At 46.8% G+C, this 19,882-nt stretch overlaps 3 protein-coding genes across 11 annotated transcripts; 1 reads left to right on the forward strand and 2 right to left on the reverse strand.

The window, feature by feature from the left end:
* Positions 1-301: 301 nt before the first annotated feature.
* HCFC1R1 (host cell factor C1 regulator 1) lies at positions 302-3,628 on the reverse strand. Of its 2 annotated transcripts, none has more exons than XM_074279911.1 (6): positions 3,497-3,628; positions 3,032-3,140; positions 1,937-1,993; positions 1,452-1,586; positions 841-909; positions 302-757 (listed from the first exon to the last, which is right to left on the reverse strand). In XM_074279911.1, the coding sequence occupies exons 1-6, from the start codon at positions 3,615-3,617 to the stop codon at positions 622-624; spliced, it is 627 nt and encodes a 208-aa protein (XP_074136012.1). In that variant the 5' UTR covers positions 3,618-3,628; the 3' UTR covers positions 302-621. The 2 variants fall into 2 exon arrangements, with proteins under 2 accessions (XP_074136012.1, XP_074136013.1); XM_074279912.1 differs by lacking the exon at positions 3,497-3,628 and adding an exon at positions 3,262-3,357.
* Positions 3,336-9,421, forward strand: THOC6 (THO complex subunit 6). 6 transcript variants are annotated; one of them, XM_074279900.1, is made up of 13 exons: positions 3,336-3,391; positions 4,056-4,171; positions 4,349-4,413; positions 4,553-4,656; positions 4,766-4,803; positions 4,856-4,931; positions 5,081-5,152; positions 5,436-5,538; positions 5,691-5,740; positions 6,076-6,138; positions 6,243-6,353; positions 6,455-6,589; positions 6,682-9,421. In XM_074279900.1, the coding sequence occupies exons 2-13, from the start codon at positions 4,056-4,058 to the stop codon at positions 6,763-6,765; spliced, it is 1,017 nt and encodes a 338-aa protein (XP_074136001.1). In that variant the 5' UTR covers positions 3,336-3,391; the 3' UTR covers positions 6,766-9,421. The 6 variants fall into 6 exon arrangements, with proteins under 6 accessions (XP_074136001.1, XP_074136003.1, XP_074136000.1 ...); XM_074279902.1 differs by having other exon boundaries at positions 4,883-4,931; XM_074279899.1 differs by having other exon boundaries at positions 3,369-3,509.
* On the reverse strand, positions 6,860-16,371 carry BICDL2 (BICD family like cargo adaptor 2). 3 transcript variants are annotated; one of them, XM_074279893.1, is made up of 10 exons: positions 16,259-16,371; positions 14,288-14,598; positions 11,935-12,150; positions 11,615-11,731; positions 11,380-11,526; positions 9,737-9,922; positions 8,151-8,300; positions 7,866-7,996; positions 7,511-7,631; positions 6,860-7,423 (listed from the first exon to the last, which is right to left on the reverse strand). In XM_074279893.1, the coding sequence occupies exons 2-10, from the start codon at positions 14,582-14,584 to the stop codon at positions 7,265-7,267; spliced, it is 1,524 nt and encodes a 507-aa protein (XP_074135994.1). In that variant the 5' UTR covers positions 14,585-14,598; positions 16,259-16,371; the 3' UTR covers positions 6,860-7,264. The 3 variants fall into 3 exon arrangements, with proteins under 3 accessions (XP_074135994.1, XP_074135992.1, XP_074135995.1); XM_074279891.1 differs by lacking the exon at positions 16,259-16,371 and adding an exon at positions 15,470-15,640; XM_074279894.1 differs by lacking the exon at positions 16,259-16,371 and adding an exon at positions 15,423-15,441.
* Positions 16,372-19,882: the final 3,511 nt, after the last annotated feature.

Here is a 19,882-nt window from a genome sequence, read left to right on the forward strand (position 1 = left end):
TAAGACTCCCATTTCCCCTTCTGTACAAGGGTCTGAACTTATTCTTCCCTTAACAGAGATGGGCATCTCCATCCCCCTTTTTGGCTTGGTCCCCAACTGTTTCTGGCCACTGCAGGGAAGAGTTTGTGAGTCAGCCGGGGGTGGGGGCGGGGCCCTGACTCACACATTCTCAATGTCTGGGCGGGTCTAGCCCTGACTCGCTTTCCAGGGAAGACTGAAAAGGACCTGGGCATCTGTCCCTTTGGGCCCTTCTCCCCAGACAGCACCTCTCCCCTTCCCCTCCACCAATGAAGCTACTTGCTTTTTATTGCCCACCAATCTTTATTTTGCTTTCACAAAGGCCCCCTTCCCTAAGATGTTTCCCCCCCCACCCTTCTCCTGTGGTTCTATTTTCGCCACCATCCCTTAAATGTATGTGTATGTAACACACCTATTTCTAACCCGAAGGTGCTATTCTCTAGTTCTGTATACAATATATGGGTGTCTAGACACTCTTTGGTCTTTGAGTCTTGTTTTCCAGAGAAGGCCAGATTCTGCCCATCTGGATCCAACTCATGGAGTTGAAGTTGGGGGCACTGAGAGAGGCTTGTGTTCCTGAGGGACAGGGCAGTCATTTGAGGTTCAGAGCTCCATTGCCTCCCCACTATGGGGGTTGTGGTTTTGGTATACCTGGGTGCCTCCCAGTCTCAGCAGCCGAAGAATTTCTGGGATTTGGTTTCCTGGATATTGCCAGAGGAGCAGCTCTGAATGGGGATTCCTAAAAGCAAAAATTGTAGTCAGGGGGACTCAGTCCTATTACAAATCTTGGTACTTTCCCACTTTCCCTTCTCCGACACTTACAGGGCCAGAAGAAGGCTGGGGCAGAGTACCCCCAGATCCTCAGTTGAGTGAAAAGAGTCTTCCAAAGGCCTTGAGGGAAGAAAAGAGATAAGAGCTTGTTCAAAATTGCTGGCTAAATGTAGTAGTGACACTGAAAAGATGAAATTGGTCCTAGGCAGTAGCTGGAGCTAAGTAAGGCAGCTCTTGATTTGGGGAGGAATCCCAGGAATCTCAGACATGAAACTATAGCCCAAATCCAGTGTGAATGACCTTGTGGTAGAAATGGAGGGGGCATTCAAAAATGAATACTATCTTCATTCTAGTAAGGGAGATAAAATAGCTACAACTAAACAAGAGAGAATTTGGTAAGTGTATACGTGGGAGAAGGCAAAAGGAAATTGATTCTGGCTGGGGATGTGAGGGTTCACAGGGACCTAGAATGATGGATAGGGCTTGGACAAAGACAACATAGAGGAAAGAAATGTGGAGGGTTTGAACAGAATGAGGAGTAACATGAAATAAGAAAGGTAAGAAGGCCCTACCTAATGAGTTTTGATCAGGTAAGGAATATAAATTTTTATTTTGTGTTAATGCGAAGTCAGTGAATGTTCTGAAATTCAAAGAGTCATTACCTGATCACAGGTGGGGCTGGAGTGCCCATGGAGAAAGCTGCTGATGGGCAGTAGGGGTGATCACTGTCCAGACTGAGGTGAGAAAAATGGGAGACCATGTTCTCCTCAGACAGGAAATGCTTCTGAAGAGAGCTGCTGGAAAAAGAGACCAGGGAAATGGACTGGGAAAGAAGGCTTTTGGGAAGAAACTTTTGATTCCTATAAATATATAATATATATATATATATATATATATATATATATATACACACATAATATAAATATACATAAAAACAACTAGGTTCTTTGACTTCAAATCTTGTACCTTTCCTCTTAGACCTGGGGGGGGGTTAAGGGAAAGGGGGAGTATTACAAGCTAGAAGGGGGGAATGGGGAAGGAAGAACCTAGGGAGGATTTGGGCTTAGGGCAAGATATTGGGTCCTAAGAAGAAAAATTCTGGTGAATGGGAGGGTAGGGAGAACTCCTTCCCTTTCCCTAAACTCACTGATGCTCCTCCAGCAACTGATTGGTGCTCTGGGGTTGAATTCCTTGGGGAAGGGAGCTGTGAAAGAGACAAAGTTAAAAGCCTAAATACTTTTTTCTCCTTCCCTGGAAGCAACCTATTAGAGTTCCTGGGCCCAAGACCATGGTCCTTTAATACAGGTAGACTTCAGACCTGGCTCTCTCATGCAGGCCACCCCCCTCCTCTTTATTAGCTCCATTCATATAACTCAAGGCTTCCTATCCGTCTGGTCTGAACCACATAATCCAGGTACCCTGGCTCCTGCCTTCCAACTTGATGCCCTTTGGCCGGGGCATGCTAGTATGAAAGCCCATCCCATGTTCTGCACCATGGATGCTGATAACCTATCCTCAGCTGCACATCTAACCCAAGCCCCTCCAACCCCAGTGTCATAAATGTGTGTGCGCACATGCCATAAACCCAGGCATCCAACTCCTAGTTCTAACTACAGCACCGGTCCTTCACCCTCAGATTTAATCCTGTAACCCGGGCTCTCCTTCCAGGCTCTCCAACATGGAGGTGACAAGTGAGGGAGGCCTGAGCCAGGCTAAAGTGTAATCGGAATATTTAACAATGAAAGTGCAATTAAAAAGTTATTAAATGAAAACTGCCCCATCTGAGTCGGGCACCAGCCAGACGTCTGGGTTAATTATGGAACGGAGATTCTGATGTCCGGCCTCCACTTAAACCGTCCTAGACAGTAACTCCAGCAAGGGGGCCGGGCTCCCAGTCCTCCCTGGTGCCCTGTAGCCAGGACTACATTATCTCCCGTACACTGGCCGTCCAGTGCTACACTGTAGCCTTGGTGTCCGCTTCTGACTTTCAGTCCTTGGTTTGTAACTGACACCTTGGCTCCTGCTCATGGGCTCTGCGGCCAGGACGCCAAGCACTCTGGACCACCGCCGCCCATCCTGGGCTCCTGTCTGCTGGAGAGCAGTACACACTGCAGCGGCCCTGGTCCCCCGTTTACAGCTGTAACCCTGATTTCTAGGCCCCTGACCCCCACATCGGCACCCCATAACCCAGACATCCGGGCATCCCAGGCCCCGCCTGTCCCCCGCCCCCAGGGCCACACACCAGGCGTCCAGGGTCCTGTCTGGCCCCTGCGCTTCCCTGGGATCTTTCCGGGCCCCCGTTGGGCGGCCCAGCTCCATGGGCGGCTGAAGGATCATGAAGTTCCGGGGACCTGCGGGTAAGAAAGGTTCAGGTCCCGCTGCCCAGACACGGAGGCGGGGGGAGCCTCCAAAATCCCGCGGCTCGGCCACGAGCGGTGGTGTGTGCGGCTCGGTGGGGCGGAGACACAATACCAGAAGGCGGGCCCCACGGGATGCAGGGAGTTAGCCGGTCACTACTACGCAGGCGCATAGTGCCGCTAGGCCCAGGCGCGCGCGGCGCGGAAGCTTCGCGCAAGCGCAGGGAGCGGCGTGCGTCGGCACGGTGGGTTCGAGCCCGGCAGGCGAGAGAGGCTAGCTGTCAGCTCGCGCAGCGAGGAGTTGGGCTTGGGGCGTTGTGGGACTTGCTGCGGGCCTCAGGAGCACTCACCACAGCCGGCCCGGTGCTCGTGGGGTCTCACGGAAGCCGGGGGTTTCTTGCATACCCGTCGTAGGGGGAGGGGGAGGTGTGAGGGCGGAGCTGTGCCTCGCGCCTCTGGATCATACGTCATTAGTCGGCGCCGAAGACCCTTCCTTCTGGGAGCTGTAGTCCCATCCCGAGGGGTGGGGCGCCATTCTCTCTGCACGTCATCCCGTGGGAGGGACGTCGCGGGCTTGGTGGGGTGTGGGCCGGCGTCTAGGTCGAGGAAACTGGCCAGACAAAAATGGCAGCCAGAGGGAAGGAGATTAGATGTCAGGAAAAACTTCCTGACTCGGAGGGATTTGAGTTGTGGTGTAAATCAAAAAATGTGCACCCCCAAGAACACCGCTTCCTGCGTCGCCCTGCTCTCGGGAGGGGGGTCGGGGTCGGGTCGAGCTGCTGTCTGGGGGGGGCGCGCAGGAGTTTTTCGGGGTCCAGGCGTAGGGTCAGGAAAGGCTCCGCCCTGCGAGTGTTGGTGGTGGCCCCGAGTGGCGGGGGCTGTGGGTGACGCGCGTGTGTTCCTCCCCAGATGGAGGTACAGCGCGCTCTGGAGCGGCTGCACATGACCATCTTCTCCCAGAGTGTTTCCCCCTGTGGCAAGTTCTTAGCAGCAGGGAACAACTACGGGCAGATCGCCATCTTCAGGTAGGGGAAGACTGGCAGCCGGGCCTTCCCCCTCCTCCCCCTCCCTTTCTAGAATTGAGTGGGTGGTCTATGGCTCACTCATCCCTGACTTAACAGACCGTTCCTGGGGGTGGGAAGGCCTTCCTTTCTAAAACTTGGATGCTCCTCGATTCACTAATAACTTCTCTTCCCCTTCAGTTTATCAGCTGCTTTGAGCTCAGAAGCCAAAGAGGAAAGTAAGAAGCCAGTGGTGACCTTTGTAGGTGGGTGAGGCCATCGGACATTTTGGATTTGGGAGGAGTCAGGGAGACGTGGGGAAGGGGGCGGGTAGAGTACCGGAATCAAAGTTGGGGGTCCCCCTGCTTGGGACGGATTTATCCAACTGTGCGCCTTTTCTTTTAGCCCATGATGGGCCTGTGTACAGCCTGGTCTCCACAGACCGCCATCTGCTCAGTGCTGGGGATGGTGAAGTGAAGGCCTGGCTTTGGGGGGAGATCATAAAGAAGGTAAGGTGGGGACTGAATTCGGAGGAAGAAATGCCCCTCAGAAAGGCTGAGGAGCAAGATGCACCAGGGTGGGTCTCTGGAAATTTCTTGTGTGTTCTTTTTCCTAAAGGGCTGTAAGGAAGTGTGGAGCAGACATCCCCCTTACAGGTGAGCAGGCTTATTGGGTTGGGACCCTGCTAGTACCTTTTCCTCCTCTCAGACTGACCCCATTTGCTCTTCTAAATAGGAGCAGCCTGGAAGTTCCAGAAATCAATGCTTTGCTGCTTAACCCCAAGGTATGTTTCTCCTTCGTCTGCTTTCAATCTAGCCCAGTCAGAGTTCTTTTCTCCTACGTGGGTTCTTTTATCCCAACCTGGCACCTGTCCTGATTCCCTCCACTTCCCTGTACTCTTCTGATTTCTTCTTTGCTTCCATTTCCCCACAGGAGAATTCCCTCCTCTTGGCAGGGGGTGATTGTCAACTTCATACTATGGACCTGGAAACGGGAACGTTCACAGTAAGTTGGTGCTGGGGTGACTAGTCAAACAAGGAGAAGGGACAAAGTTATAGACAAGGCAGACCTCCCTTGCCTTCCCTGCCTGGGCAAACGCCCAGGAAACTAACTCCAGCCTCTTCTAATGATGCTCTTTTTACTACTTTTCTCTTCTATCCCCCCTGTTTGCCAGACAATTTGTCCCATATGCTGCTGCCCTCTGAGGAATTCCTGGTCTTCAAGGTGGAAGGAGGCAGCCTTTAGGGATTCTAGCTGACTGGTCCTTTCCATTACTATCTTCCCCTAGCGTGCACTTCGAGGTCACACTGATTACATTCATTGTCTGGCTCTTCGGGAAAGGAGTCCTGAAGTGTTATCTGGGAGTGAGGATGGCAGTGTTCGCCTTTGGGGTAAGGGAGCAGTTGCCTGGAGGGTTGTGACTGGAGATAGAAAAATTTGGCAGGGAGGGATATGGAGCAGGAGAGGACCAGGGTCTAGAGAAACAAGAAGTGTAATAAAACAGTGAGATATATCTTGAGGTTTTCACTGTGTCTCTTCTCAGATCTTCGTACAGGTGAGGAGGTCCAGACCATTGAAGTTTACAAACATGAGGTGAGGGTTTCACTGTTCTGTTCGGCCCCTCTCCCTTTCCTTAACCAGTTTGGATTAACTAGATTAGCTAGGTGAGGAAGGAGCTAGGATGCCTGAGCCAGGAAGTTTAAATGTGGCCTCAAACACTTACTAGCTGAATAACTCTGGACAAGTTACCTAAGCTTTGTTTCCCTCAATATCTTCAATTAAGAAATGGAGATAATAGTATCTGTCTCCCAGAGTTGTTACAAGGATCAAATGAGATATTGTTTGCAAATTGATGAGTACACTGCCTGGTAGTAGTAGGTGCTTATAAATGCTTATTCTCTCCTTTTCTCTTCTACCTCCCTTTCCAGGAGTGTGCTCGACCCCAGAATGGGAAGTGGATTGGATGTTTAGCAACTGACTCAGATTGGATGGTGAGTATCTGAGGCTCTGGGGAAAAGAGTTAAGTTTTCTGCAGGGTGGGAAGTAAGCAAATGATTAATTAGAGTTGGATGATGGTGAAAACAATTCTTACCAGGTATGTGGAGGGGGCCCGGCTCTTACTCTTTGGCACCTTCGATCTGCCACACCCACAACAGTGTTTCCACTTAGAGCCCCACAGAAACATGTAACCTTCTATCAAGATCTGGTGAGCTTTCTCCCTTTATTCTTTCCCAGGTAGCACTTGATTCCTTTGTCTTCAGATTTTTATCTGTTAAACTTGGACTTCCCCTCATTTCTTTTCCCTAGATCCTCTCAGCAGGGCAAGGACCTTGTGTGAACCAGTGGCAGCTGAGTGGGGAGCTGAAGGCACAAGTACCTGGCTCCTCTCCCAGTCTGCTTAATTTAAGCCTTAATCAGCAGCCTGCTGCACCAGAGTGTAAGGTAAGATCCCTTTGGTCATAAGGGAAGGGGGATCTGGGAGACTGGGAACACTTCATATTTCTAGTTCTCACTATCTGCCTTCTTCTTCCCAGGTTCTGACAGCTGCAGGAAATAGCTGTAGAGTTGATGTCTTCACTAACCTTGGATACCGAGCTTTTTCCTTATCCTTCTCCTGACCCTTCTCTCCAATCTTCCCTTCCCCATTTGTTAGGATCTACTTTGTTAATAATAATTAAAAAAAAAAAAAAAGGAAGCCACTTAGTCCAGTTTGGTGAAATTTCTGTCCACTTAATCTCTTAGAAAGTAAAACCCAAGATTTCAAATTCATTTATATATTACTCTGTTAGACCTTGTTACATAAATACCCTATATGGATTCCCCTCTTCCCCAGCCCCTGGCTAGGGGAAATTTATTATGATTTAGAAAAGATAAGCTTGCAAATATGCAAAATAGACACTTCTGATAGCTCTTGTGGAGGGAGAAAAGTTTGGCCTCCCAAGCCGGCTTGATTTGGAAGCCTTCTCTGCCCTTATTTCTATTGTGCTCCAAGAAGTGGAGTCTTATCTTCTGCTATCCCATATCCCCATGTCATTGGCCCCCTTAATCCTTAGCATCCTGAGCCCTTTTTAGAAAAACCTCCAGACCACCATTCCCATCCACAGCCCAAGCACCCCCTCAGGTCCTTCTGAAAAGGTTGGTGAAGAAGCTACCAGCCCCTGTCCCTCTTCCCAAGGAGAATTTTGTGGCATCGTGGGGGAGTGCTGCTGGCTGGGAATTAAGCTCCTTTAGTCGTTGAGAATGAAGCTGCTGTCCAATCACTACCTGCATGTCATCCTGAATGAAGAAGAAAAGAGATCAGGTGGGGAAGGACTATCAGCTGTGCCATCACCCCTGGCCCTTATCAGGTTTTGTCCCTCTTACCTGCCAGGCCTCTAATTCCTGAGACAACGCCACCTTCTGGTGGATGGTTCTGAGCAGTTCCCGAGAAAGAGAGTCCCGTTCCAGGGAGATCCTGGTCAGTTCAAGGGACAGGGCCAAAGACCTAGGTGGAAAATACATGGGGAATTGCACAGAACTCTCCCCATTTGGTTTGTATAAAAGCAAGAGACAGGAAAAAGTGGCAGCTATGGAAAGAAAATGAAGGTTTGGGGAACGAAATTATATAGCCAGTTTATTGACTTCTAGAACTAAAACTTAGGGTTTCTGACTGAGTTTGGAGCTTTTCCAATACACCAAGATGTCATGAGAATAGGGATATAGAGATAGATGGACTTACTTGTTCACCGCTTCATCCCGGTCAGACAGGGCCTTACTCAGTGTTGACTCGGGGTCTTTCTCTTCCCTCAGTTCCTTTTGTCTCTTCAGTTCTTCTCGGAGAGACTGCAACTCTTCTACTTGCAAAGATAACTGGGACGGGGGTCAGGAGAGACACTTAGTGTGCTATAACCATTGCTGTTCTGTAGTAAGATCCAGGTAGTTCTCATTCTGATCACCACAGATTGCTCCTCTTACCTCCTCATATTCCCCAGCATTCATATTCCTCAGTTTAATTTCTGCTCACCTCATTTTGTAGCCGTTCTATTTCCATCTCCTTCTCTTCCACCATTTCTCTAGAACTCATGGAAGCCCGCTTCTTAGGGGGCTCCAAGCCCTCTTCAGGAGGAGTCTGGGGTTTTGATGAATCATGAAGGACATTGGGGTTGTGGATGTCCTGAGAACCAAGAGGAAAGAACAGTCCTGGGCCTAAGAATGGCAGCTAGTTCAGTTTCTGAGTCTATGATTTTTCCTTTGGGGTTGGTTGATTTTTCCATTAGTTTATTTATTAGAACCTCCAGTAAGAAAAAGAAAGTTAGTTTTCTTTATCAAGGTAAGGCTCTTGACTTAAATTTAGATTTGAATTATAGCTCAAAATCTTGATGGAACCAAATCTAGTAGCTTGCCCCTACTCAAAGAGACAACTGATTCTAAGGAGAAATATAAGCATTAGCTAAATAGGAGCAGCTAGGTGGAGTACCTAGGACAGCTAAATGGTTCAGTGGATCGTGCATCAGACCTGGAGTCAGATTCATCTTACTAAATTGAAATCTGGCCTCAGAAAGGGACCTATATGTGCAAGAATGTTTGTGGCAGCCCTCTTTGTAGTGACCAGAAATTGGAAACTGAGTGTGTGCTCATCAGTTGTAGAATGGCTGAATAAATTATGGTAGATGAATGTTATGGAATATTATTGTTCTGTAAGAAATGATCAGCAGAATGATTTCAGAAAGGCCTGGAGAGATTTACATCAACTGATGCTGAGTGAAATGAGCAGGACCAGGAGATCATTATATATTTCAACAACAATACTATGATGATCAGTTCTGATGGATGTGGCCATCTCCAACAATGAGATGAACCAAATCACCTCCAATAGAGCAGTAATGAACTGAACCAGCTACACCCAGTGAAAGAACTCTGGGAGATGACTATGAACCACTACATAGAATTCCTAATACCCCTATTTTTGTCCACCTGCATTTTTGATTTCCTTCACAGGCTAATTGTACACTACTTCAAAGTCCGATTCTTTTTGTACAACAAAACAACTGTATGGACATGTATACATATATTGTGTTTGGCTTATACTTTAACATATTTAACATGTATTGGTCAACCTGCCATCTGGGAGAAGGGTGGGGGAAGGAAGGGAAAAGTTGGAACAAAAGGTTTTACAGTTGTTAGTGCTGAAAAAATACCCATGCATATGTCTTGTAAATAAAAAGAAAAAAAGAATTATCTTTTAAAAAAAAAAAAAAGAAAGAAATCTGGCCTCAGACATTAACCATGTGACCCTAGACATGTCACTTCACCCTTTTTTGCCTCAGTTTCCTCATCTATAAAATGAGCTGAAGAAGGAAATGGCAAACCAGTATCTTTGTAAAGAAAACCTCCAAAGGGGAAATGAAGAGTAGATATAACTGAAATGACTATACAACAATGAAAATAGTCTGCAGTTTCAGAAGGGTAGGCATAAAATGAGAACCCAAAGTACCTAATTCAGTAAGATCCTACCCAAAACCAGTTTAGTGGTACTAATTTCTGTTGAGTATTGTCCTATCTCATGGTCTGAGGAATTGTTATAAAGGGCAACTCCTGATCAGAACTTACCTGGGGTGGTATTGGAAGTTGAGAGTCTCCTTCCTCATCTAGGCTGTGAGCAATCTCAGATTGCAAGGAGGCTCCAGAGACTTCTGAATCCTGCAGCCGGGATTCCTCCTCCAGCTCAGAGACTTGTTGCTGGAGACGTCTGAGGGACACAAGTGCTTCCCTGGCCTCGGAGCGGGCCAGTTCTAGCTGATGACAGAGCAAAGCAACCAAGTCTTAATTGTATTGATCTTTCTCAAATCTAGCATGGGGTTCAACCTGCTCCTTTTACTCTTGTCTAATTGATTTACTGGTTCACTCATTCTAGCAGCTTTTTCAAACTACTTCCTCCCACTCTTTGAGGAAGGCCTTTCTTCCCAGCTAAGAATATTACTTTGTGGTTCACTAAAATTGTTCATTTTTCACTTTGGTATCAAAGTGATCTTTCCAAAGCTTAGGCTTTGCCTTTGCAGGCCATGATATATTTTGTCACTAATGAACTCCAGTGACTTCCTATCAAATTTAAATTCTCTATTTGGTTTTTGAAACCTTTCATCCCATTTGCATTCAGAGAGAGGACTATGGGTACTGAATATAAACCACAACATGGTACTTTCACTTTTTGTTGTTTGCATTTTGTTTTCTTTCCCTTTTTTTTTTCTTTTTGATCTGATTTTTCTTGTGCATCATGATAGTTGTGGAAATATATATAGAAGAATTGCACATGTTTAATATATATTGGATTACTTGCTATCTAGGGGAGGCAGTGGGGGGAAAGGAAGGGAGGAAAAAATTTGGAACACAAAGTTTTGCAATGGTGAATGTTGAAAATTATGCATATGTCTTGAAAATAAAAAGTCTTAATAAACCTTTCTGGTATTCTTATCCTTCATTACACTTCCTGTGCTCTCTGATCTGGTGACCTTGACTTCCTTGTTGTTCACAGCACATGCCATGTATTTTCACTGGATGTTCTCCATACCTGGATTTTGCTTTCCTGACTTTAAGTCTCAGCTAAAATCTCCCTTTCTATTAAAAGCCTTTCCCAACACCTCTTAACACTAGTACCTTTCCTTGGTTATCTCTACTCTATCAGGTGTATCTCTCGTTTGTACATAGTTATTTGCATATGGTTTCCCCCCACTTGGCTATTGCCTCCTTGGGGGCAGACCCTGTTTTTGCCTTTGCAACCCCAGAATGTAACCGAATACTTGGCATAGAGCAGGTACTGAATTAGCCCTCCATGACCACATATGATAGGTTGTTGAATGATCAAACGGATGCATGAAGCCCTTCCCATCGTTTCTTGTGGTTGTGCCCAGGAATGGCACCGCGAGTCCGGGGTTGGCACCAGAAGCACTGCCCAGGAAATGGGGTGGTCGCAGGGTCCTGGGCCCCTGTGTGCTGACCCTGAGACGCCCTGGGACTGCTCTGTCTCAGATTCCTGTTTTACCAAGACCTGCTTCCCTTGGAGGAGGGTGGGGGTGCAGGAAGGAGCAGGGCATGTGGAGTTAAACCTGGTTCTTTGACTGGGTATTTCTGGGGAAAATGGCCCCAGTTTCCTTCCATTGCCCTAGGCCTTGTCTTATTAGCAGCCGGCAGCCAGAGTGGGGAGGGCACTCCTCTCACCCCCCCATGATCCCTCCATGCCAGCTCTGACTCCTCACCTCTAGGCTGTGCTCCCTTCTCTCCCTTCTCAGCAGCAGCAGCTCTTCGTGCAGGGCTTGCACTCGGCCCTGGCTCTGGTCCGCTTCCTCCTGCAGGCTCTTGATCTGCCCTTCCAGGTCCTGCCTCCGGCTCTGGAGCATCTGGTTCTGGAGAGGAGCCAGAGAGCTGGGGTGGATTTGGAGGGACGTCAGGGCTCCCTCTCCCCTGGCTCCAGAATCGGGCCTGGGCCCTTACCTCTCCCTGAAGGCTTTCTAGTCGGGCCCTCATCTCAGTTCCCAACAGCTGCTGGGTCTGGTAGTCTCCCCGAAGCATGCTCAGTTCCTTTTGGAGTTCTTGTTCTGTCTGGGAGGCCTGACATTGTATGGTTAGGAATGGAAGATGGAGAGAGAGAGGAGATGAACTCATTCAGCGCCTCATGCTTTCCCAGAGCCCTACCACCCAGCCTCTTCCCCCCTTCAGGGGTGCCCCCAGCATCTGCCCCCCCAGAATGATAGCTCTGGTTCTTGTCCCCCCCAGGATCCAAATGTCCAGCCCGCTAGCCCTGCCCGACTGACCTGGGCCAGCTGCTCACTGAGCCTGAGGTTCTGCTCGCTGAGCTCACTCAGGGCTTGGGCTCGTTGGCGCCCACTATTCTGCTGCTCTGAGCGCCGCTCCCCAAGTTCTGCTCGAAGCGTGGCCACGTCCACCTCCAGCTCCCCTGCCCGAGCCTCCCACTCCGCTCCGCGGGCCGCCAGCCCCTGTCGGAGCTCATGGTTCTGCTGCTGCAGCCGCTGAGACAACAGAGCAGACAGAGAAAGATGAAGTGGGGAGCAGAGAGACAGAGCATCCTGGAGCTTTAGAGGGGCCGGGGAGGGGGAGGACGCCTGGGGAGGTTCACCTGCTGCTTGGGCCTCTTGCTTTTGGTGCGCAGCCTCCTCCGGCGCCGTCTCAGTTCCCCTGAGTTGATACCCCTGCCCATTGCACTCTACCCCTGTCCTTCTCTCCTTCTAGTCTCCCTTGGTCTTGGGTTCCCCTCTCCCAGATTCTTCGCTCCCTCTAATTACTCCTTTGCCCCCGCCCCACCCTATACCCCACGCCTCAGTCTCTCCTCCAAACCTGTCTGACTGGTGGGGGGACGCTCTCTGCCCCACCCAGACTCCTGTAGCTGACCTGGGAAAAGAAGGGAACCTGTGTGCCCCGTGCTGTGAGATTGGGGGGAGGGGAGGCGGGGCCCGCGCCCTTCTGCCCGGACTCCCCAACAGTCAGATCCGCTTCAAGGTTATGAGTCATGAACCATCAAAAGTGGACAGGGCCTTGGAGACCAAGACCAACTCCCCGCTTTACGGTGGGGGAAACTGAGGCTTAGCCAGGAGGTGACTCACCCGCAGTAAAGCAAGTTAGGAGCAAAGTGGAGGTGGAACTAGACCCTTACCCCTCCCGGACTCCACAGCGGCTGGTAAATCTTGTTTCTTTCTTTTATGTGTATGTATATACACATCTACATCTACATCTATATCTGTATGTATAAATACACACATATATTATATATATTAAATATATAGTATTAATAATTATATATGTATACATCCATATCCACATATATATATATATACATGTGTATACTTACATATACTTTAAAAAGTTAAAAAGTTGCTTTACCATATATTTCCTTCAATTATATGTTAAAACAACTTTTTAACATTTTTTTTTTAAATTTTGAGTTCCAAATTCTTTCTAACCCTTCTTCCTCTCTTTGAGACTCCAAGAATTCTTGTTTCTTGAAAAATATTGACCTCCCCTTCAGCCCTTAAGTTAGAGACCAGCAAAGGGTTAGCTCAAAATCTAGTCTGACCAAATAAATTCTGTGCGGGTAGAGCTCAGGTTTGAGATAGAAGCGATCCCTTCCTACGGGGTTCATATTATCCAGAATCTTAGCATCAGAAGCAAGAGTGTACTGGTAAATGTTTCACAACATGCAATCGGGGAGGAAATATGTATGCACAACACACTTTTCAGCTTAATCTGCATTATTGACATTTTTTTTCCATCACTCAAATCTAGACCATACACTAAGCCCTGATTTACAGCATTTGCCAATAAACAAGATATAAATGCTCACAGTGAAATTTTAATAATCAAGTCCTCTGCGTCCCCAGGCCAGTCACTCCTGTTTAGAAGACCAGGGCCATAAGGCCCTGTCTTGCGTCCCTACAGATGGAGACATTGAGAGCTGAAGAAGGAAAACGGCTTGCTCAGGGTCACATAGGCAGCTAGGAGCAGAGCTGGTTGTTAGAACCTGGGTTTTCTGACCCTCGGTTCCACGTTCTATTACACCATTCTGTTTCTGGAGGGAGGAGGGGCAGGGGCAGTCATGAATAAGCATTTCTATTTATGAAATGACTCTTATGGGTCAGGCACTAAGTTAAGTGCTAGGGATAAAAGGAAAGGTCAAAGACTGTCCCAGTCCTCAAGGTGCTCACAACCTAAGGGGGGAGACAACATGTAAACAATCACCGGCAAACAAGCAATATGCAAGGAAACAGAACTCCTTAAAAGGGGTTGGGAAAAATTCCTGTAGAAGGTAAGATTTTTAACTAGGACTTGAAGGAAGATGAGGAGGGAGAGCGTTCCAGACAGCCAGTCAAGAGGTGGAAAAGGATATGTGTGTCTGTGGAGGGGTGAGAGCCTTACTGGTCTGATCCCATATACTGGGAAGTTCAGACTTAGGGAATCCTGGGCTTCCTAGCAGGAAGCCATCTTAGAAATCACCCAGTCCAGTCATTTTCCAGGTGAGTGGCTGGATCTTCAATGAAGGTGACTTGACCAGGGTCACCTGTGGCAGGGGCCAGCCTAGGTGCCAAGTCATCCGCTTCCTAGCTAAGCATCCCCACCTCCCCGACGGGCTCCCTGGACACCAAGCGGACTTACCTCCTCCCGTTCAGCGTGTTGGGCTTTGAGAAGCTCCAGGCTCCGGCTCAGCTCCTCATTCCGCTCCAAAAGCATCTTGCCTAGCTCGGCTGCCAGTAGTAAGTCCTTTTCCTTTCGCTGAAGCAGCACAGCCAGGTCCTCGGGCTCATCCTCTTGCTTCTCATCCCCAGGCCCCGGTCCCCCCAGGAAGGAATCATGCCTCTCCAGCACAAAGGGGAAGAAGCCATCATCCCCACTTGGGGAGGTGCTTCCTGAGAGCAGCCCTGAAGGGAACTGGGGACTACTGGGGGAGTTCATGCTTCCCCAAGCATCTACAAGGAGGAAGGGAGAGGCTAGCTAGAGAAAGAGGCCATTGGAAGCTTCCCAGCCCCTAGCCCACTACCTCAGAACCTAGCTATCCTGATCCCTACTTACGGACAATCTGATCCCTATTTCACCCACCCATAGCAATGTCTAGCTCAACTCTAGAACCAGTATCTTAGTCCCAATTTTCAACTCTTTCCTCTCCTTGGTCCCGGGTATCCTTTTCCCCAGTTCTCTTCCCATTGAAGCATTCTGACTCATTAGCTCCCAACCCACCTGTTTTCTGACTCCTAGTATCCCTTCTCTCACTCCTTTCTCTGAACCCTCAAGTTATCACAAGGCTAAACCACCTTCCGCAGAATAGAAACTTTCCATCCCGACTTCCTTTCATTCTTTTTTTTTTCTTCCTTTCTTTCTAACCCTGAAGTCAAAGAATCTTCATACTATAAAAGGTTAATGATATGTATGTTTTCCTAGTTCCCGTTACTGACCCAAAGGTTAACTGAGACATGAAGGGAACCAAATAACATCTTTCACTGTCAAAGCTTCCTAGAGCCCAAGCGTTAGGTCTTCAATCCCAATTTTAAGGACCAAACCATACAATCCCTTCTTTCTTCTTCGGATTTAAATGTCCTCATTGCTCTAGCCCTACTGGAAGAAACAATCGCTAGCCCTTTCTTCCCTCTCAGGGTCTACATATCTTGATCCCTCCAGTCCTGCTTTATCCAAAAACTCAAGTGCTCTTCCCCTCCTCCTCCCCTCTCCCTTTCCCCAAGAACCAAGCATTCTCTTCCCAAGCCCTCTCCTAGGATCCAGGTATTCCAGCCCCGACCTTGGGCTGCTTTCCCATTCCAACACTGTCTTCACCCCTTGTCTTACTTCTCTCTTCTGTCTCCCAGAATCTAGGCATCTGGACTCCTAGCCCTGTTTCCACCCTTTACTCAGCACCTAAGCAGGCTAACTGGTTGTGTTAGGCTATGGCTCTTGGTTTCTGTTTACTTCCTGGGCCCCGCCTCTGGGGACCATACCTCGAACCTGTTCCTGGCTTCCAGTTCCCAGATCCTGCCTCCCCCACCCTTCACCTTCTTTATTCTTTAAGTCCTTGTTCCTGTTTCCCTTTGGTAAGAAGTAGAGGGGAGAGGGAGGACTAGTCCCATCTATGACACCCCCTCCATCCCTCCTAAGGAATCCCTCTTTTCCTCTCTCCCTTAATCGAACCCATCAGCCTAGTTTCTTCTAATTTTCCCTTCTCACAGACCTAAGAACTATCAATTCTATTTCCAAAGTGCTCACCCTGCCCCAGAGCTTTCCCATTCCAGGGACTATGGTCGTATTCCCTGCCCCTTCTACCACTGATTAGGTTCTTATGAAGCATCCCTTCCAGTAGTCCCCCTTCCTTCTCCAAACAAGGATGTCTAGGTCCTCAGGATCAATCTTTCCCCCTGAATCCAAGACTCCAATCCCCTCGCTCTTTTCTTCTCCTTTCCCAGACCTTGAAATCTCAGCTGTCAGGCTTAGATAGGCTCCCTCCCTGAAACCAGGTCCTTTTAGCCTCTCTCTTCCAGAGCTAATTCTCTTCCAGAAACACAGGTGTGTTTCCTTAGCTTCAGCTTCCTACTACAGACATGGCCTATTCAATCAATTCCAGAGCCCCATCCATAGCCCCACCTGTATTGCTGGGGGGGTGTGAGACCCCCTATTGGACCCAGCTTCCCATTCTCAGGTCTCTCCCAAAGCTCCGTCAACAACTCTTCCGGGGGGTGGGGCCAGGTGAGCCGGAGCACAGGTGAGAGGGGTGGTGGCCTTGGGAGGAGCTGGGTGGCCCTCTTGTGGTTTAGTCCCATGAAGACATCTTCAGATTCAGAATCAGTCCCACAGACTCCAGTGCAGCAGGACAATGCCATGCTCCAGAACTACAGGAGGCTTTGGCAGACAATTCACATTCAGTCATTAATCGCCCTAAGGGCTCAGCCCCCTGAGCAAGCCGGAAGACAGAGAGCTCCATCCCTGCTCTAGGAGAAACCATCCATCTTCTTTCAAATAATTAAATACCAACAGGAATCAATGATTAAATACCAAGTGACAATTAAAATGCTTTCCAAAAAGTGAGTTAGACGCCCACCAATTGGGAATGGTTGAATAAGTTATGATATATGAAAGTAAAGGAATAGTATTGTTCCATAAAAAATGATGGACAAGCTGATTTTAGAAAGATCTGGAAAGATGTACACAAACTCATGCTGACTGAAACAAGTGGAACTAGGAGAAAATACAGTGTAAAAAATTTTACTGTAACAGTAAAATTGTGTGATGATCAACCATGAAAGACTTTATTCTTCTCAGAGGTTCAGTGATCCAAGGCAATTCCAATAAACTTTGGATGAAAATGCTATCTGCATCTAGAGAGAGAACTATGGAGAATGAACATGCATTAATATATGCTATGTGTAACATGTATTGGTCAACCTGCCATCTAGGAGAGGGGGGTGGGGGGAAGAAAGGAAAAATTGGAACAAAAGGCTTGGCAATTGTCAGTGCTGTAAATTTACCCATGCATATATATTGTAAATAAAAAGCTATAATAAAAAAAAAATGCTATGCTAACTTTTTCCTTTTTTTTTTCTTTTGTGGTTCCCCCTTTTGTTCTGATTTTTCTCTTCCAACACGATTCATAAAAAAAGAAATTTTCTGTCTGTATCATCTCAGATAAGTAATTTTTTAAATCATAAAAAAATGCGTTCCAAATACCAGTCTAAATAGTCTTTTCAGAGAATTCCCCAAATTAAACTCTAGCCCTCATCTTTCCCAAGATACAGACTTTATATGTTTTCTATGTAATGAAATGGACGGACATGAGATAGGCAGCTTAGACCAAATTGTGTAATTTAAAGCATCATTTATTAGCCGGCTGGTGAGTGACCCCACTAGACAGGCTAGTAGAGATCAGCCCCGAACCTTTAGCGAGGCACACTTTTAAGCCTGTTTGCCACATCCTAGGACAGCTTTGTGGTTACAAATTTCAAAAATCACTGACACAGTTTCTTGTTTACAATGGGGAAGTGTCTGGATGAGAGTGAACACACAACGGAACCTGTTGACATGTTTTGCAATTTTGTCCTGACTCTGTTAGATACATACTTCTCAGAAAGTCTAGGGTCTCATGAACCAGGGGATGGGGCCCAGTCTGAACATAACACTTCCCTTAATTTAGTGCTTTAAGGGAAAAAGTTTCCTGTCAGTTTAAATAGCCAAGTTCTATTTACTTACAAAGTAGTAAGTTAAAGGTTAAAAAGTTTAAAATCACAAGCAAATTTTCAAATAACCAATTCCCAAATTTCTTAACCATTGTTCTTGAAACTTAACAAAGCTTTTAAATCAGCAAAACAGACTAGGGGCTTCTCTTGGAGAGAAATTTGTTTCATCCTGAACATTTTTCCCTCCCAGAATCCAAACGGAGCCTCTTTAAACTTCCAAACCTGTTTAGTGCATTTCTCTGTCTTCACAGAGAATGCCTAGATATTCTTTTATTTATTTTTTAAATTAATTTTATAATTATAAAATTTTTTTTGACAGTACATATGCATGAGTAATTTTTAAAATAACATTATCCCTTGTATTCATTTTTCCAAATTTTTCCCTCCCTCCCTCCCTCTACTCCCTTCCCTAGATGACAGGCAATCCCATACATTTTACATGTGTTACAGTATAACCTAGATACAATATATGTGTGTAAATCCAATTTTCTTGTTGCACATTAAGTATTAGATTCCGAAGGTGTAAGTAACCTGGATAGATAGAGAGTAGTGCTAACAGTTTACATTCAATTCAAGTAGTTGTTTCTGTCCATCATTGATCAACTGGAAGTGAGTTGGATCTTCTTTATGTTGAAGATATCCACTTCCTCATACAGTATTGTTGTTGAAGTGTACAGCGATCCTCTGATTCTGCTCATTTCACTCAGCACCAGTCCATGTAAGTCTCTCCAAACCTCTCTGCACTCATCCCACTGGTCATTTCCCACAGAGCAACAACACTCCACAACCTCCATAAACCACAATCTACCCAACCATTCTCCAATTGATGGACATCCATTCATCTTCCAGTTTCCAGCCACCATGAAAAGAGCTGCCACTAACACTCTGGCACACACAGGTCCCCTTCCTCTCCCCAGTATCCCTTTGGGATACAAGCCCAGCAGTATCACCGCTGGACCAAAGGGCATGCACAGTTTGATAACTTTTTGGGCATAGTTCCAAATTGCTCTCCAGAATGGCCGGATTCTTTCACACCTCCACCAACAATGCATCAGTGTCCCAGTTTTCCCACATCCCCTCCAACATTCATCATTATCTTTTCCTGTCATCTTAGCCAATCTGACAGGTGTGTAATGATACCTCAGAGTTGTCCCAATTTGCATTTCTCTGATCAGTAGTGATTTGGAACACTCTTTCATATGAGTGGAAATAGTCTCAATTTCATCATCTGAGAATTGTCTGTTCATATCCTTTGACCATTTATCAATTGGAGAATGAATGCCTAGATATTCCATTCAAACTTCTTTTCTTTAAATGTTAGCATACTGCTCTTTATATATATATATATATATAATATATTTTTTTTAAACTTTCTAAACTTTCAAATCCCTTTCAATCTGTTTTTATTTCTTCCCTTCTCTCCCTTTTCCTGAGAGAAAGAGATTTTTTTCAAACTTCTTTCCTTGCCTGAGCCACTCTTGAAAGAATTACTACTCTGAATGAATTCCTCTTCAAACAATTCAGCCTGATATTTTTCTAAGCCTGCAACACAGAGGCTGAATTCTTATCTCTTACAAGCTTGCTAATTTTTTTTTAACACAGAACAAAATGCAAAGCAAACAAACATATACACACAGACACACGCAGAGCTCTATTTTCACCTTTTATTTTTAAAAAATTCTGTTGCTTTTGCTTATGAATTAGTGTAACAGATTAAAAATGGGCATTTTTATCTTAAATCTTTAACAGGGCTCTTCAAGCAAACAGACAAACAATCATACAGGACACACAGGGCAAAGACCACAACCAACAGAATGGACAGGCAAATCACACAGAATACCCAGGACACAGACTGCAACCAACAGACCAGGCAGACTAATCACACACATACAGAACACGGAACACATATTACCAGGGAACCAGATTAGACTGGACTATCACACAGCGTCCTGTGGAGGTCAACAAGGGCTTTGATGTTGCATCCAACTTAGCCACTTGTTTCAGGAGTACTCACCAGACCAGACAGATGGCTGCAGGG

Source organism: Sminthopsis crassicaudata, chromosome 1, assembly GCF_048593235.1.
Source record: "Sminthopsis crassicaudata isolate SCR6 chromosome 1, ASM4859323v1, whole genome shotgun sequence".
NCBI lineage: Eukaryota > Metazoa > Chordata > Mammalia > Dasyuromorphia > Dasyuridae > Sminthopsis > Sminthopsis crassicaudata.

Bases quoted from the DNA above. Each gene is read 5' to 3' on its own strand.
- HCFC1R1 (XM_074279911.1), bottom strand. From the start codon at position 3,617: ATGACGTATGATCCAGAGGCGCGAGGCACAGCTCCGCCCTCACACCTC. The intron at 1,587-1,936 runs GTGAGTTTAGGG...CTCTTTTTCCAG, and splicing joins CAGTTGCTGGAGGAGCATCA to CAGCTCTCTTCAGAAGCATT. The intron at 758-840 runs GTAAGTGTCGGA...TTTTGCTTTTAG, and splicing joins CCCAGCCTTCTTCTGGCCCT to GAATCCCCATTCAGAGCTGC.
- THOC6 (XM_074279900.1), top strand. From the start codon at position 4,056: ATGGAGGTACAGCGCGCTCTGGAGCGGCTGCACATGACCATCTTCTCC. The intron at 4,657-4,765 runs GTAAGGTGGGGA...TTTTTCCTAAAG, and splicing joins GGGGGGAGATCATAAAGAAG to GGCTGTAAGGAAGTGTGGAG. The intron at 4,804-4,855 runs GTGAGCAGGCTT...TCCTCCTCTCAG, and splicing joins AGCAGACATCCCCCTTACAG to ACTGACCCCATTTGCTCTTC.
- BICDL2 (XM_074279891.1), bottom strand. From the start codon at position 15,500: ATGCCTAGATTCTGGGAGACAGAAGAGAGAA. The intron at 9,923-11,379 runs GTGAGGAGTCAG...CTCTGTCATCAG, and splicing joins GAAGGGAGCACAGCCTAGAG to CTAGAACTGGCCCGCTCCGA. The intron at 8,301-9,736 runs GTAAGTTCTGAT...CTTGGTTCTCAG, and splicing joins AACTTCCAATACCACCCCAG to GACATCCACAACCCCAATGT.